Source organism: Camelina sativa, chromosome 17 (genome assembly GCF_030686135.1).
Source record: "Camelina sativa cultivar CO46 ecotype springtype chromosome 17, ASM3068613v1".
NCBI classification, from domain to species: domain Eukaryota; kingdom Viridiplantae; phylum Streptophyta; class Magnoliopsida; order Brassicales; family Brassicaceae; genus Camelina; species Camelina sativa.
Window position 1 is genome coordinate 8,193,156 of NC_141896.1, and position 17,035 is coordinate 8,210,190.

General features: G+C 35.9%; 6 protein-coding genes and 2 pseudogenes across 9 annotated transcripts; 7 read left to right on the forward strand and 1 right to left on the reverse strand.

Annotated features, from left to right (window-relative positions):
• The first annotated feature begins 1,944 nt into the window (after positions 1 to 1,944).
• LOC104756244 (uncharacterized) lies at positions 1,945 to 5,489 on the forward strand. Of its 2 annotated transcripts, none has more exons than XM_010478803.3 (4): positions 1,945 to 2,137; positions 2,392 to 2,568; positions 3,275 to 3,988; positions 4,168 to 5,489. In XM_010478803.3, exons 1-4 carry the CDS (start codon positions 2,123 to 2,125, stop codon positions 4,225 to 4,227), a joined length of 966 nt encoding a protein of 321 aa, XP_010477105.1. In that variant the 5' UTR covers positions 1,945 to 2,122; the 3' UTR covers positions 4,228 to 5,489. The 2 variants fall into 2 exon arrangements, with proteins under 2 accessions (XP_010477105.1, XP_010477104.1); XM_010478802.3 differs by having other exon boundaries at positions 1,970 to 2,137; positions 2,389 to 2,568.
• Positions 5,081 to 5,489, forward strand: LOC109130094 (uncharacterized). Its single transcript, XM_019239312.2, has one exon. The coding sequence runs from the start codon at positions 5,081 to 5,083 to the stop codon at positions 5,333 to 5,335; it is 255 nt and encodes an 84-aa protein (XP_019094857.1). The 3' UTR covers positions 5,336 to 5,489.
• Positions 5,490 to 5,561: 72 nt separating this feature from the next.
• Positions 5,562 to 7,872, forward strand: LOC104756245 (uncharacterized; annotated as a pseudogene). Its single transcript, XR_015587148.1, has 4 exons — positions 5,562 to 5,960; positions 6,061 to 6,166; positions 6,260 to 6,480; positions 6,594 to 7,872. The product of XR_015587148.1 is annotated as an uncharacterized LOC104756245 (transcript).
• A 234-nt stretch (positions 7,873 to 8,106) lies between these two features.
• LOC104759291 (uncharacterized) lies at positions 8,107 to 8,798 on the forward strand. Its single transcript, XM_010482235.3, has one exon. The coding sequence runs from the start codon at positions 8,107 to 8,109 to the stop codon at positions 8,725 to 8,727; it is 621 nt and encodes a 206-aa protein (XP_010480537.1). The 3' UTR covers positions 8,728 to 8,798.
• A 43-nt stretch (positions 8,799 to 8,841) lies between these two features.
• Positions 8,842 to 10,507, reverse strand: ARR7 (response regulator 7). Its single transcript, XM_010478804.2, has 5 exons — positions 9,974 to 10,507; positions 9,774 to 9,850; positions 9,473 to 9,550; positions 9,314 to 9,384; positions 8,842 to 9,227 (listed from the first exon to the last, which is right to left on the reverse strand). The coding sequence occupies exons 1-5, from the start codon at positions 10,119 to 10,121 to the stop codon at positions 8,975 to 8,977; spliced, it is 627 nt and encodes a 208-aa protein (XP_010477106.1). The 5' UTR covers positions 10,122 to 10,507; the 3' UTR covers positions 8,842 to 8,974.
• Positions 10,508 to 13,166: 2,659 nt separating this feature from the next.
• Positions 13,167 to 14,983, forward strand: LOC104756247 (uncharacterized). Of its 2 annotated transcripts, XR_002036215.2 has the most exons (4): positions 13,167 to 13,414; positions 13,731 to 13,877; positions 13,970 to 14,246; positions 14,336 to 14,983. XR_002036215.2 is itself a non-coding variant. In XM_010478805.3 (3 exons), exons 1-3 carry the CDS (start codon positions 13,282 to 13,284, stop codon positions 13,972 to 13,974), a joined length of 285 nt encoding a protein of 94 aa, XP_010477107.1. In that variant the 5' UTR covers positions 13,167 to 13,281; the 3' UTR covers positions 13,975 to 14,983. The 2 variants fall into 2 exon arrangements, 1 of the variants encoding a protein (XP_010477107.1); XM_010478805.3 differs by having other exon boundaries at positions 13,970 to 14,983.
• Positions 14,041 to 14,560, forward strand: LOC147923410 (chaperonin 60 subunit alpha 1, chloroplastic pseudogene; annotated as a pseudogene).
• A 348-nt stretch (positions 14,984 to 15,331) lies between the features above and the next one.
• LOC104759293 (transcription initiation factor IIF subunit alpha) lies at positions 15,332 to 16,911 on the forward strand. The gene is made up of 5 exons (XM_010482236.3): positions 15,332 to 15,538; positions 15,640 to 15,926; positions 16,050 to 16,246; positions 16,335 to 16,432; positions 16,567 to 16,911. The coding sequence occupies exons 1-5, from the start codon at positions 15,380 to 15,382 to the stop codon at positions 16,711 to 16,713; spliced, it is 888 nt and encodes a 295-aa protein (XP_010480538.3). The 5' UTR covers positions 15,332 to 15,379; the 3' UTR covers positions 16,714 to 16,911.
• The last annotated feature ends 124 nt before the right edge of the window (positions 16,912 to 17,035 follow it).

The window sequence follows — 17,035 nt, forward strand, 5'->3', positions numbered from 1 at the left end:
TTTACTTCTGGTTACAATTAAATGATTGATAAACTAATGAAAAGAATATTCCAAATTGTGGCATCAAAATATTTGATGAAGACATGGGGCCAATGGGAGCACATGATATCCTCATCTTTTTAATACTAATATTTTATGTATATCCATCAATTATTTTTCTTTTTGTGCCCATCAATTAATTGCCTTTTTAAAGTTTAATTTCCCTTACAAGTTGTCCGATCATTTTAAAACAACGTATCCCTTAGAAGAATGATTAAAATATATAAATCTCCTCAAAAGTGTTCAAACGGATCAATTCACATTGCATACCACTATACTCTAAATCCCATCTTAATAAGTATAAAATATTACATTAAGTATTCTAACCGCATTCTTTCAAATAAAAATGAATAAACGATTGTATTCACACAAATTTTGGATAATGCTGATGCTGAATAAGTGTTACTTTTTTGTAAATAGAATACATATGCCTTTCATAAAGAAAAATTATTGTACTCGTATGTATACTCATATATGGTATGACCAATGTACGTTTTGATCAGTCGGTTAGATCTATTTATTAGTAAGTACGTAAGAGATATTAGTGTAGAAGATGTGCAAAAAAAAAATTTAGGGTATCGGTATATGTTCTGATACTACGTAAAAGATGTGTATTTGATATCTTAAACAGTATTGTACATCGTGATATTTATACATGTGAGGTAGAAGATACACTAGGTTAATTTAATTACAGATACTTCCTAAAATGAGATCAATCAAATATTATGTCTTTAATGAGTATCTTGTCATATCTCTAATAATTAGTAAATACGTAAGAGATTATAAGTATAAATATAAACCAAATTTCTATCAAATTCTGATGATCATAAAACTTTAAAAAAATTGGAGTCAAGGTAAGAGCCAACTTCATTGTACTAGGTGTAAAATATTTAAAACAAATTAAGAAACTGAAGAGTATCATGACGAGGTTCGTCCACCATTGGTTAATCACACAAAATTAGCCTTGTATCTGTATTTATATTCTAGCTAGAATTTTTACTTTATATTCTACCTAGTGGTTTTTTTACTTAAAAACGTGGTGTCATGATCATCCCGTTCAAGTTTAAGCATGGGGATTCAAATTCAACAACATGCATGTTACCAAAGATCAAATAAAATAAAATTATCCTAATTATTAATCAAACATTTACCGTGAAAAAAGAAAAAAGAAAAGGAACAGCACAAATATTGGTCAGGAATGAAAGCCACCATTAACTTTTCTTTGGTTGCACACAAAGATGATGAAATTAAAAGGAGTAGTTTATATATAAAGCCATTAGGAAAGCAGCCTTTTCTCCCTTTTAGTTTTCGCTTTATAACCAATTTGGATGAGTATGGGACTTTCCTAAATCAGGATTTTTAGAAGAAGGCATGGATCATGAGAGAGTACATGATTGAGTACTTTAAACAGAAAATATAATAATATTTGTTCAAAGAGGTTTTAAAAGATCGAATGATGTTGTTCTACTTCCCACTTGACAAGCCCAAGCCCTTTATTTATGAAAACCTTTAGAGTTGCTCTACACCCACACGGCAACAACAAGAGAACAACATTGACTCATACCATATATTGTAGAGTTGTGAAGTCATTCTTTATATGTTTGCAACAGATTAAACGGAACGATGTATTACAATTTACAAACAAGGCTAATTTTGTGTAAACTGAACGATGCTGTTCCATTGTGGATTGTTACAACTGAATTATGTAGTAGAATGAATCTAACAATCCACAATGGAACGACACAAGCTGCAGAATCTCACATTATGGACTTTTTTTTGGTATCACGTAATGTAAGAAACGACAACAACGACGGGAAAACCGGGAAACCGCACCGTCGGTTTACTTTTATACTATGTGGTGTTTCCGTAATAAACTGGAAAAGTTGAGGGCAATTAAGTAATTATTTCATTTCCGTTCCTAACTGACAGAATCTTTCAAGGCGAAAGGCAAAACATAAGGGGAAAAAAAAAACAACAAACCACTTTTTTTTTTTTTTTCTTCAACTTCGTTCTTTTCTTCTTCGCGACTTCGGTCGGACAAAAAAAAAAAAATCGCCTCTCCGTAACAGCATTCACAGCCCTAATGACCGACCCAGAGGTAAAAATCCCATTTTTAATCCCTAAATCTCCGTTGCTTCCGACTTCACATTCCCAATCGATGATAAAAGTTTTGCTTTTTCGTTTCTTCTCTGTTTCTGTTTAGGTTTCATTTCTCTTTTTACGAATGATTATTGTCTCTGATTTCGTTTTATGTTACCGTGTATTGATCTGAATCGGTGTTTTTCGGATATGGGTTTTGTATTTTGCATCTTTGCGATGAATTGTTTCGTTTTTTTTTTTTTTTTTCAGCAGAAATTAACCGCCTTGAAGAAGGCTTACGCGGATACGATACTGAACACGGCGAAGGAAGCGGCGGCGCGTGTGATGATATCCGAGAAGAAAGCTCGTGGGTTTCAGCAAGAGCTTGCGGCGGTTAGAGATGAGGCTCTCCGTACTTGTCTTAGGCTTAAACAGATGTATGATTCCAAGGTAACGTTATTTCACAAAAATGTGGATTTTGTTTCTGTCAAGTTGTTTCATTAGCTCATGTTTTTCACTTCAAGTTTCGACATTTCTGAGTTTTGTGTGACGACATTGAGCTTTTAGTTACATCAAGTTCTGTGCGACGACAATGATCTTTTTATTTACATTACATCCTTGGTAAAATCTTACAGCCACATTCAGAATTATATGCTTTGGCTACTGTTTCTTCGTTGTGTGTTTTGCTCCATTGAAAGCGCTGTTGAGAAAGATTTTATTTTTGTGAATTATCTATCTGAGTCAGGTTTATGACCTGGAGACTTACACTTGCTTAATTCTTATGTACCTCAAACTCAATTGGTAATGTAATTTTACATATGATGGATGAGTTAGCCTTGCAAGGATATCATTTCTGATTTCCAAATAGACTCACATTCCCTAGATCTCATAGTACTTTAAATGTTGTTTTGGAAAGAGATTTCATTTCTGTGTATTTTAGGAGTGAATTCTGAATCAACCACAAAATTGAGGAGTTTCTTTTTGTAGGGAGGACCTAGGTAGTGTGAGAACTTGTTCTTTGGTTTACATTTATTACAATAGTAACTCACTGTTTGATCAAAGCTGTTTAACTTGAGACTGTAGCACATCTTTCTTGAGTATCAAAGCTGTTTAACTTGAGACTGTAGCATAATCTTCTAAAAATCTGTGGTTATAGGTCAAGGAGGCAGAAGCTATTTCTTTGAAGAAGCAGCAAAAGATTGAGGAACTTGAAGCTCAACTTGGAGAAGCTGAAGATATAGTAGGAGAGCTAAGGACGGAGTTACGAGAATCACGTTCTCTCCTTGAGAAATTGATTAATGATCGTCAAACAAATCTTAGCAACGAAGGAAAAAACACCAACGAAGCAGTTTCTTTAGAAGTGCGTGAGGATTCTAGCAACCATGAGAGATCAGTAGTGGCTAGTGGAATCAAACCACATATGAGTGACAGAGATTTTAGTATTAACCATTGTTCTTATAAAGAGAACAAAGATCCTTGTCTTCATACTCTTCCTTCCATACTAAGTAGACGCAGAGAAGCTGAGACGGTAGAAAGGAAAACGGCCTGTGGAGATTGTGCTGATGTGGGATCACTGACAGAAGCAAGGAAGGAAGAACAGAAAGAGACTGATACTGAGCTTTGTACTACACCTTTGTCGCCTTCTGAGAAACCGTGTGTCAAATTCTCATATAAGAGGAAGCGTAAAATGGATGGAAGAGACAGCAGCAGCAGCCCTGAAAGAGGAGGTTTGTCATCACAAGATGATGATGACGATGAGATCAGAAACCGGAGACAAAAGACTGGTGAGAAAGACAACATTTACTTGGATTCTTTCACCGGCACAGAACCAGGTCGTGATAGTCGACGTGTAGCTCAGGTCGCTCGTCAGGTTAGTTGTAAATCTAAATAAGTTAATATCAATTGTTTGCTTCTGAAGAATTTTTTTGTTTCTTGTTGATGTGAGAGTTTCTGGTTTCTCTGTAATAAAAATTGTCTTGAAAATTTCCAGAAATATTCAAGATTCTGACCTCTCTTTTTTTGTTTGTTGTTGTTTCTTTGTTGGCATAGCTTTTACCATTCTCGGAGAAGAGCGTGTTGCAGCAGAGTCAGTGTGAGGATGTTCCTTGACTCACAAGTATGCTTCGGAGATCCTTATCATGAATTTCATTTGATCCATCCGGAGGAGAAATTAGTTGTAGTGGTACAAAGATTGGTAGCATAGATACACTCATTCTCAAAAAAGCTTATAAAGCTAATTTTTGGTCGTTAAGTTTTAGATTTTGTTCTCACACTTGCTCGTCCGACGTCGTTTCTCTACACCTTGACTAATCCAAAAAACCACACGATCACGTTGACGTTACTCCGAATCAAAGGGTAGTTTTGGAATTCAACAAGCATACATACACAAGCCCGGCTTCGATTCTCCGAGCCTGGAAAAAAACAGAGCAATTTCGCATTATCCACCTTTTTGTAAATTCATTCTCTAATGAGAACAAAAAAAAAGCAGATTGCATTAGTTTTCTTCGAGAACCTTTTAAAAGAAAGGAAAAAAAAAGTCTTTTAGCTTAGTAGATATCTCGAGATAATATTCATTCAGGGTCTTGCGTCTTGTAACGGCGAATTAGAAGAAGAAGAAGTTTCCTCAATGCGTTTACCTTTATTCTAATAAAACTTTGTTATTTTTTCCACGAGAGATTCTTTTATAGTATTAGAATAGTATCAATCTGTGTGTGTTTTTTTTCTCCAGCGAAGGTTCCAAATGATTATAAAAATAAAGTTAAAAGAAGAAGCAAATCAATAGAAGTCATATTCGTTCACGAATCACGAACACAACGTTTGACCACACACAAAAACACGTCTCTTGAACTATGAATGTGTATGTTATATATAAACACCACATAGAAAACAAGAGAGAATCACAAACACCTTAATACTCATTACTTTTGGTTATATATACTCAGAATCATCAAAGCTTGCTTTAATGGACGGAACATCGTGGGCTGACCAATGGGACAATAGTGCGAAAGGAGGCCGGATAGGAGGCGGGGCCATCGTCAGTAGCGGCGGAGGTGGAACGAAGCCGTCGAACTCAAACACGGCTAAGTACAAGGAGAAGATGGGACAAGGGTTGGAGAAGACGAAAGCTGTAGCTTCTTCTGGTTTCAAGAAGCTCAAGACTGGTTCTGCTATTGGGTTTCGTTGGGTCAAGGACAAGTATCACAAAACCACAAAATAACACTAAAAAATATTTCCAAGCTCCTTGTATAATGATTATGTAGTGTGAATTATTTACTTGGCAATATTATGTCTGATGTTGTGTCGATTTGTATGAGTTTTCGAAGATTTGTATTCATGTGATTAAATTAAATTGATTTTGTTTTTTCGTTAAATAATTAGTAACGTACTAACGTTTTATATTTACCAAAATAAAAATGAAATAATTTGTATAACGGTGTAAATGTAATTAAGATCATCAAATTAAAAATGTTACTTTTAAGAAAAAATCGGAGGGAAAAGTTCCCTCGCCTTTGTGGACAAATCAGCGATTATTTCTTAATCACCGGCGAAGAAGAAACCCTAATTAGTGGCTACCCTTCATCACCGCCGCTGTTAGAGTGAAATTGACGGCGGTCGAGGAGGAAGAGAAGGAGATGGCGATAGAGATGCCAAGAGGTTTACCATTTGCGGTCGACACATTTGGACCGTACACGACGACGACGACGAAGAGAAGAAAGAGACATCATTTCTTAACACACGCTCACAAAGATCACACCGTTGGGATTTCTCCTTCTAACGTCATCGTCTTCCCTATTTACTCTACTTCCCTCACCATCTCTCTTCTTCTCCAACGTCACCCTCAGGTTTTTTAATTTTACTATCTGTTTTCTCCTCTCTTGTCTTCGTGTGTGTGTTCTCGTTCTCTGTTTGTCTCAATATAGTCGTAATTGTGTGTGTGTGTAGCTTGATGAGTCTTGCTTCGTGAGAATTGAAATTGGTCAATCAGTGGTTGTTGATGATCAAGATGGTGATTTCAAAGTCACTGCCTTTGATGCTAATCATTGTCCTGGTATGTTCTTCCTTATTTGATTTGTGAAACTCTTATTTAGCAACTGTTCCAATTTGATGACGATTGTTTTTCATAATTGAAAAAATGCTTCAGGAGCGGTCATGTTCTTGTTCGAAGGGAGTTTTGGTAACATACTACACACTGGTGATTGTAGGCTTACTCTGGATTGCCTACAGAGACTACCTGAGAAATTTGTGGGAAGAAGACATGGCATGGCTCCAAAATGCTCTCTTGATTACATTTTCTTGGATTGTACTTTTGGGAAAGCCTCTCACTCTCAGAGGTTTCCTAGTAAGCATTCTGCTATTAGACAGGTGATTTTGGACTTTTGATCATATCACTTCTCTTTATGAAGTCGTTTCTTCTGTATAGAGAGAGTTTCTCACATTTTTCCATTATTGTTGATTTCTTTGTTCAATGAAATCAGATCATCAATTGCATATGGAACCACCCAAATGCACCAGTTGTATATCTTGCTTGTGATATGTTGGGACAAGAGGATGTTCTGTTGGAAGTTTCTAGAACGTTTGGCTCCAAGATTTATGTCGACAAAGCTACAAACTTGGAGTGTTTCAGATCGTTAATGGTAATAGTTCCTGAAATCGTCTCTGAGGATCCTTCTTCTCGGTTCCACATATTCAGTGGGTTCCCTAAACTGTATGAAAGAACAAGTGCAAAGCTTGCTGAGGCCAGATCGAAACTTCAGAATGAACCTCTTATCATCCGCCCTTCAGCTCAGTGGTATGTTTGTGATGACGAAGATTATTCCGAAAGTGGAAGTCAATATCAAAAGCAGAGGAAAGTTAGGTTTAGTGAAGCTGTCAAGGATGAGTTTGGTCTTTGGCATGTGTGTTACTCTATGCATTCATCCCGTGAAGAATTGAAAACAGCGTTGCATCTTCTTTCTCCGAAATGGGTTGTATCAACTGTTCCTTCTTGTAGAGCAATGGAACTGAACTATGTGAAGAAGAACTGTTTCATCAGTCGGTTCTCGCCTGATGATCCTTTCTGGAAGCTTCGACATCGACATGGAAGTTTCTCCAGTTGCAGCATCTGATACTCATACAGTAGCTCTTAGTTGCTGTCTCATGAGTGAAGAAATTATTCCTGATTCTACAAAATCGAAGCTAGAACCTGTGATCGAAGCACCTAGCACAAAGAAGAAGCTTCTGAGTTTATCCCCTGAAAAAAATTATCCTGTAACTCTGTTTGGGAGAGCAAGGCTAAGTTCTCAAGAATCTAATCAACTACATGAGAGAAAAGTCATACACACTCAATCTGTATACACCAACAAAACCTCGCCGGTATTGGAAAAGCTGAATGTAAAGGAAGTAATTGAGTCGTTACAAGATGATAATAAAGAAGAAGCAATAGAGAAGGAGTCTTGTAAAAACGTTTCTTCTTCTTCTTCAAGGGAGATTTGCAAGGATCTTAGTGGGGATTTAAGAAAGCTATACAGATCAATGAACGCACCTGTGCCTCGGCCTCTACCATCTTTGATGGAGCTTATGAACGCTAGGAAACGCTCTCGGAATCACTTGAGTTTCTAGCGCAGGTTTTTGTTTTTGACATCATAGCCTGATCGCAACCTTACAGTCTCAATCTCTCAAAAAATATTTAATTTTTTTCTGTTTGTAATGATTGTAACATTTATTATTTTTGTAACCATTCATTTCAACTTAATCACAATTTTTTTTATTAATAAATTCTAAGATAAGCATAGCTTTTATCAAAAAATAAATAAATAAATAAAGATAATAATGGTTTGTGTGAAATATTCCAATACATACAAGAGTTGCCTATACGTGATAAGACTACATCTTAGTAAATCTAGACTTTATAGAATATTTACATATCTCCTAGGCTATTATTTTGATATATAATCTTGCACCTCTATAAATATAAGGAAAACCTAAGAAAGTAAGATCACATTATTCGTTATGGTAGGCGGTGAAGTATCTTTCAGCCACGAAATCGACCGTAACCCTGCGGTCTCGGATGCAGGCACAATCAAAGCAAGTGTAACCATGGTCACGTTGGATGAAACTGTACGAACGTTCTCGATTACGTGGCTCGCGGACTACGTCATAGAAGATGAAGGAATTAGTAGTAGAGAAGACCTTAATGATCTTTTGATGGAAGCAGGTTTCCCTCTCGATCCAGAATCCAGTTTGTTTGCGCTGACCGACATAGCCAACGATCGTATCATTGAAGTGACTTCCTCGGATGATTATACCACAGATTGTGCTCTGTTTCTCAAATTGACCTTTCGTGATCATCTTTCCTTTGACGACACTGCCTTTGACGACACTGTTACTTTTATACGCTTTAGACCCGCAACGGAGCTCGCTATGAGGTCTCTTACCAAGAAAATATACTACAAGACTAGCAGCTCTATAGGTGATAAGTGCACAATTTGTTTGGAAGAGTTGAAGGATGGAGCAAGAGTTGTGTCTTTACCATGTGGACATGAGTTTGACGATAAGTGTATTGTAGAATGGTTTGGGACTAGTCACTTATGTCCATTGTGTCGTTTAGAGCTACCTTGCGAAGATCAATGAAGAGATGGAAGGATTCGCTTACCAAATTGTCTAATGTTTGTTGTTGTTAATTTAGTTTCTGTGATTCGTTTTTTTTCTTTTTTCTTAGTTTTGTTTAAGAAAGGAGTAGGATGATGACTCTCTCAAACATTGTCTTTTGTATTAACCCCAAAACAAAAAAACGAATGAGCAAAAAAAAAACTTAGATGAGGAATATTAACAGAAGATGTTAGCTAAGGGTCTTGGCTCTCTCTCTATATATATATATTCAAAGTAGAGAAGAAAGGTTTTCAGATTCTGATTTCATGCGTTTTGAAGTTTGAGTATCCTTGACAGAAGAATCATCATGACTTGATGATGATGTATCAATGTTTTCTTCGACAAGCTTTCTCTTGTTAGAAAGGCTTCTTAAGGTTTTGCATTCCTCAGCTTCGTTTCTCATTATAAGTTGTTTTATTCGCTTTACATCTGCTAGTTTCACCGGTTTCAACAGGAACTCCTCTGCTCCTTCCTTGAGACATCTGTAAACAAGAAGGAGATTATTAGCCTCAATAGTTTAATATATGATCTGATTTGCATGATTATTATACATTAAACGATCACTTACTCTTCTATACGAGGTAAGATGTTCTCAGATGACATAATCACTACTGGTACTTCTCTGAATGCAGAGGACTCCTACAAACATCAAAAAAGGAGTTTTGTATGAGCATCACAGAAGCTTTTAATTCAAGTTTTTACACAGATTAAAAATTATTATTGTTACCTTAATCTTCTTGAGGAGATCATAGCCTGTTAGTCCTGGCATTGAGTAATCCGTCACTATCAAATTCACCTTCAAATCCTGTTATAAAACGAATCACAGAATTGTTAATAAAACCATACATACTTGAACAAGGTCAGATCTTATTACGAAAAGAATAACTAAAAAGGCTGATCTATTTTGAAATATGTATGATCATAAAGACAAGAAGCAAGAGCAAAATTATATCTCTCTTTCTTTCCTTAGTAACAAAACAGATTTGTAGATAACCAAAAATAAAAGGGAAGAAATTTTTATGAATAACCTTGAGATTAGAAGCTCCTTTGTCTCCATCTAAGCCAAGATACTGCAAAGCTCTAGTTCCACTCTCTACAGTCGTCACTGAGATAACAAAAAACAAGAAGACACTCATAAGTAAGGAGAAAAAAAAACAGAGGAAAGTTCAAAGCTTTTTATAACTAACCATAAAAAACAGAGCTGAGTGAGCTAAAGAGAGACTTTTACCTTTACAAGAAGAGATTCGAAGCAACCTCTCGATGACTTTACGATCGACAATACTATCATCAACAGCGAGAACATGTAACTCCGGGGGAGTAACAGTTAAATCTCCACCGGCGGGAATCTCCATCCTCATAACATCACCGACCGCCATTGTCAAACTCAGAAGAAGTAAATAGGTTAGGAGGAGAAAAGAAAGAAAGAAGAGGTATGGATTTGGATTGAAGACAAAGGAAACTAAAGAAATCAATGTGATAAAAAGGAAGAAAGAAAAAAAAGTTAAGGTTAGGTGGACATAAATATGAAAGAGGTGATGGATGGATTGGATGGTGGGGTTTTACTAAGTAAGTACTATAGAGAAGAGATTCGGAAGATCGGATCTTGCGGGTAAGATCTTTGAAGAGGAAACAAAATCTTACAAAAATAAATAAATTGGGTCAAGTGTTTTTGATGTTATGTGTTTGGGAAGTGTCAGAACAAAAATAAAAAAAAACCAAAGGGAATGGTTTGTGTCTTCAAAGGTCAATATCTTTGGGCACCGAATCTTTTTTAAGATTTCAAAGATCTTTGTTTGGTCTGTTTCTTTCAATCCGACAGCGACAACTCCCTCCTTACGTGGGAACTTTCCTTCTTCTTTTAGTAATTTTTTTTACTTCATCTTTTTTTTTTTTTTTTTTTTGGTTCGTTGTCTACTATACTTCTAGTTGTTGTTGCCTTACTCAAATATTTTGCATTGTTTATCAATCTCTAAACCAGTGGATATTGCTAAATCAATCGACTTTTATTGATTCTAATCTAATACTACTACTAAAGAAGTTTAATGATTAACATTGTTATATGTATCTTTTTGTGAGGATAATCATATAGTATTACTTCTTTAGTTAGTGATTCATCAATACTCTACTAAATTTATATATGAACAATGGCATGATGTCGATATCAATATATAACTCTGATTATACTATTCATTTAATAACGTAGTCCACCACTTGTGATCAGGATATTTTTTGGGTTAAATTATTACGAGGTTATCGTAATTTTTTTTTGGCGACAAAAGAGACATTTTTTTTTAATCTATTGTTGACATCGTTTTCAGTTGAGTTTCCTTTATTAAATTGAATTTTATTTGTATGCAATAAAGGCGCTCTGTTTAGTGGACCATTGTGTGATTTTGTGAAATCTCTTTTGCTTTTGGACAAAATCTAGAGAGAAAAATATGGACAAAGTATTTTCGGGTGGATCCTTTTGTCTCAGTTTTAATATTTTGTAGCCAATTGCAAGATGGCTTAAATGCAACAACAGGACATTATATTTGGTTTGAGATTAGTAAAAACAAATGCAATGTCGGTATGTATATGTAAATATTCCGCCTGTAGCACGGATCGGTTCTAGTCTTATATTATATAACTAGATTAGATTAGGATCTATGCTAGAGCACAAGTTGAAATTTCTTTTATATGATTGTTTTTAATATAATTTATATAATTGTTTTTAATAGTTTTTGGATAAAATATTATAGGATCCGTGCTAGAGCACAGATTGAAATTCCTTCCATTGTCATTTTTATTTTTTGTGTTTTCGGTATGAGTATGAGCAATGTATTCTGGTGAAAGGAGATTTGCATGATTTATATAGAAAGTTTGGAAGATTCTCATTAAAATTTTATTTTCAATTGTAGAATAAGATATCGGAAATCCCGATTAAGTGCGATAAATTGCCAAGATTTTATTCTTTTTTTATGGTTCACAGTATATTTTTATTCTCTTTAATAAGTTGGTTAACAATGTGGTCTAGCAATAAAATCTGCCGAAAATAAATTTGAAATATTCTCTTTAAGATCTTTGGAAACAATGTGCTCTAGCAATAAAAGTCTTCCGAAAATAAATTTCAGTTGCATCCACTATTTATCTTGTAACCAATTAGTTTATAAATTTGGAATATTATCTTTAAGATTTTTGGAAACAATTAAGGTTGCATCCACTATTTTAATGATAACCAATTAATCTATCAATTAATCTATAACCTATTTGTAACCAGCTTATTAAAATTATATAGTCTATAAAACAATGTTGTGTATTTCCGTTTTATTATAAAGGGGATATATCAAAATAGATATGAGATGTAATTGATCGAAGGAACAACATTGAATTGAATCGAAACCAATATTAATCGTTAATATTGTTGTTACTTGATTAAAAACAGAAACAAAGTTTGAGTTATTTTTTAGAATGCATCTATGAATGAACACATCAAAGATGAGAGACTCAAGCGAGTTTTCTGCTGTTACTTGATTAAAAATAACAGAAACAGAACCTAAAGATCACCTAGGTGATTAAACACTGAATAAAGACAGTTTCCGTAGATGTAATTGGCTTGACCAGCAAGATTGGGAGCAGCACCATTAGAAGGACTTACCTTTTTTAGATACTCATATTTTGGTTTTTTTATTATTATTATATCTTTTATTTTTTTAAAAGTGCATTTGATCATCTTTGAAAAATGTATTTTAGGAGAAAGTAATGGGGAATGAGTATCCATACTTGAAGAATAAAAAAATGATTGTACAGAAAATGGATGATGAAAAATGGTATATACATTATGAAATAGAGATATTGATTCGTTTTGTAATGAACAAAGAGTGATGGGTAAGTCTTTAGAAAATAGGAACCAAGAGAATTTGCAATTTTTTCTGATTAGATTTTCATAAAAACCATTCTTACAATACTTTGATTTGCTTACCTTAGTAATCTCATGCATTGTATTTTGGTTACAAGTAATGAGTTAGTAATCTAATTGCAAACTATACAAAGAAATTACAAATTTGCTAATATAATATTGTCGGTGAACTACTTTCAAATAGTCTATACCATTCCTTGCAATTTTTCGTTTCCTTAATTCTACTGCAGTGAAATTTTGGTCTCAAAGATTTTGTAATTTTTTTTCTTCTATATCATTAGGCATATGGATCAATGAAGAATGATTTAGGCATGAGTTGTCCACGATTTAAACTTGTGTAAGACTCATTTTTTGTGCTCCATCTAGAGCATGTAGAAAACCTTTTTGCATTAAACCATATATATTTTTGTTCAAGTTTCGATTTTTATTTGGTCATATTAATTGAAATGCAATTGTTCCGGTTTATTTCTGGTTTATTTCAGTAACATAGATACATTGTTCCGGGGGGACACTTATCTGTGACACGTGTCATTAGCTGAATTGATAACTTTTTCTTTCCAGATGGAAGGGACTAAAATTAGAAGAACTCCATTATAGAAAGAAGAGAATCTCTAAATTAAGGCAGACGCAAGCTCAATATGTCTTTCTACATGGCCGCGAAGATCTCTCTGTTTCCCATTGTCGCCGTTGCTTCAATGAAAGCAGAGTGGAGCTCGAGAGAAAAATGCTCCGGTTCGGCTGGTCGAGTCTACAGAGCTGCACTTCAAGCTGGTATTGATCACAAGCTTGCTGATGCTGTTGGTCTCACTCTTGGTCCTAGGGATATTACCAATATCTCTTTCACTTTCAACCTCTACCTCTCAATGTGTCTGTACAAATTTTTGCTCTCTTTTTTGCCGTATCTTGGTGTCTTCATTTGCTATCTTAAGGGAGAAACGTTGTGGTGGATTAATTTGGTAGTCTCAATGCACTGAACGATAGAGTCACCATTACAACACTTATTAAGTGGCCTAATGCCATAGAATATGCTGTGTTTTATATTAAAATCAGTTTCATAGTAGGTGTTTTATTTTTATTTTATTTTCAGTGGTAGCTTCCATCTCTGCTGGAAATGAAGAGCGTAAAGGAACAATGATTGTTGATGCCATTGACAAAGTTGGATGTGATGGTAGTTTGTCCATTGAATCATCCTATCCTCTTTTGAGACCATGGTCGAGTAGAAGCGGTAATGGAGGTCTGTGTTTTTTTCTTTTGTGTTTACTTAATTTACTGCTCCATTCTAATTTGACCCAATGGCTAACTTTGATATCTTTCGTTGACTTACAGAATGACGACAGAAGTTACATCTCACACTCGTTTTGTAAAAACCATGAGTGATTACTAGAGTGAGATTGAAAATGCTAGGGTGCTTATCAAAAGACATCATCCCCATTTTGGAGGAGGCCACTCAGCTTCGAGCTCTTATTGCAGAGGATGTTACAGGTGAGGCCTTACCAACCCTTGTTGTGGAAAATCTCTGTGATTTCCTCAATGTTGGCGCCGTTAAAGCTCCAGGATTTGGAAAAAAAAGGAAGGCTATTATGCTTCAGGATATCGCTATCTTGTATGTGGAATTTGATTCGGTTGAGTTTTCTTTATCTTCTCTTTCTTCTGGTCTGAACTGGCTATCTTTTTTGTATGTTGTTTTCCAAGAGCTGAGTACCAAGCTAGTGACATAGGCTTGCTGGTCAAAACAAAACTACTGATCAAATGGGTATTGCCAAGGTCACAGTTAGCAAAGATTCAACTACGCTTATTGCAGATGCAGCCAGGATTATCCAGCTTAAGGAAAAAGTATTCAAGACGGATTTTGTGTGTATGACTCAGAGAAGCTTGCTAAGAGAGTCGCTAAACTATGGTGGTGTTGCTGTCAGTTAAGTCGAGCAGCAACTGAAACGGAGCTTGGGGACCATGAGCTGAGCTCCCTGTCGGCGATGCGGGAAACATGACTTTAGCGAATGGGAGCTCCGGTTGGGGTGCAACGGGATGAATGATGCATATGAGAATGAGTGAATCTGTTGGAAGCTGGACTATTGATCCGGCAAAAGTGACGAGGTGTGCGCGCTTCAGAATGCTCTGCTTCGGTTGCGGACTTGCGGGAATGGTACTGACCCTCTCAGGCCAGTGTTGCCAGTTGGGGACAAACCGAAACTTAGGCTCCTCTTCAGAGGCTCATGGTGTAATGATTAATGAATGAAACACACAACATTTGATCTTCTTAGCATATAGTGTATGTGGGAAATGAGTAGTTATTTGGTAACGGTGACGAGGAATAATTATCTTAAGAGGAAATTTTACAAATCTCTTTAGAAATATTTATATTCATGTTTGAAAATATTATTCAAAACAATTTACTGTATATAGTTTAATTAGTTCGATATCCCATCCCTTAAATCTTTGAAACTTCTTCGGACGTAAACCATAATTAATGTATATCATTTTAACTACAATTTATATAGTGACATTAAATATTGACTTATAATACATGTTACCGTATGTCTCAAGTTAATAGCAACAGTAGTAATTAGCCGTTTTAATTATTAGTTTTTTTAATAAAAAAATAACTGATAACGAAATCATAAACCCTATATAAACCCGTAGTGGCTGTTAAAGAGAGACTCCTGAATCCTCTGAAAGTGGACGAAGAAGTACTTTCTTGAAATCCAGAAACGAGAACTCTGAGATTCTTCTGTAGCGATGATGGCGACGAACAAGTGTAACCGATGTGGTTCCAACACCAATCTGGGGTTAATCAACTGCAGGCACGAGAGGGTTTGCTTGAAATGTGCCAAATCAATGGCGGAAAGGAAAGAACCGTGTCGCTTTTGTGGAGTTGCATTCACCATTCTGCATAAGGTAATCTTTTGATGACGATCGATTTTGTCGTATCTTTCTTTCTTTCTTCCCAAGCTCGAAACCCTAACAAAAGTCCATGCCATGCCAACGTCGCAAATCAGGAATTTGCTGTTCGTCTTTGCTCGGCCGACGATAAGAAAAAGTACTTCGCTGCTGCATTCAAGAATGGTCCTCCGGATTTCGCAAACGACCATCAATGGTCTCTGGTTAAACAATCGCAATCTTCTGATGCTAATGCTATCGACGCGGAGGTGATGAATAAGGATCCGTGGATCTTGGAGAATCAAGAAGGCATCAAGTACAAAGGGAATCTTGTTGGCACATCGAAACGCTTTTTCTTAGAGGAGGAGGATGATGGTTCTTCTGTGCTTATTCCGTGTGATCATTGGTATGGACGAAGAAGATGATCGATGCTTCTTCTTTCTTTCTTTTCTTGGGACGATGATGATAAAAAAAAGTAAGCTAAGTAGTGTTCTTGGAGTGACATTCTCGCTTTTCTTGGTTTTGATAGGTTTGGGTTTGATCGAGTTCCTCCTCCCGGTACTCAGCTGCGTACGACTGAACAAGCAGAGCAGATAATGGACAAAAAGCGTAACCGAACTGAAGAGACGATTCAGAAACGCATCAATAAGCGCATGAGGAAGACGGGCCAGATCATAAAGCCAACACCATCCACATCCACATCCACCGGTGAAACAGCTGAGAAAGGTACGTAAAACCCTGTTTCAATGAATCTGTTTCGTTCCTCTCTTCAAATTTTCTCTCTACTTTAACGGGAATATATGTCTTGTTGTAGGAGAGCCCTGGGATCACGACGCAAGATTCTCGGATGACGAGGATATGGATGTTGGCACCGATAGCGATGAAAGTATTTCTCGTCCAAGTGCAATCAAGGTAAAATTAAGTACTGTTTCTCTCTCTCTCTCTCTCTCTCTCTCTCCCCTAATGCTAGAAATGATTTAGTTCGTAACGTAATTAGAGGAAATTAAAGAAGGCCTGATGAGCATGCATGGGTGTTGTGAATATAGGAGTTTGAAGAAAAAGACAATGAGGCTTACCTTAGCAATTCTGGAAGAGACCTGAAGAACATAATCCGAAAGTATGATCAGGATGGATCTGATAAAGATGATGGACAAGGAAGCGGGAGTACTGGAGGAGCCAGTGCTAGTACTTGAGAGAGGATATAGAATACATAAATGGAGCCGAGGAGACTACTGGAGAGTAAAATAGTGATAAATAAATTTTCTTTTGGTTTTCTTTTTTTTTTCTTCTCTTCTGGTTTGGTCAATGAGATTATGACACAGCATTGATTCTATCTCAATTGACGATGATGTCTTTGTTCTGCTTTTGGAATTCTTTGTGTGGTACGTACTACATAAACATAGAGCATTGAGTCTCAATAATCCAAAGTATTTTTAGTCTTATTCTCATTCTATTGCATCATTTTAGATAATGCAAATTTTGGATCTCTTAAATGAGACATTACATCATGAAGTA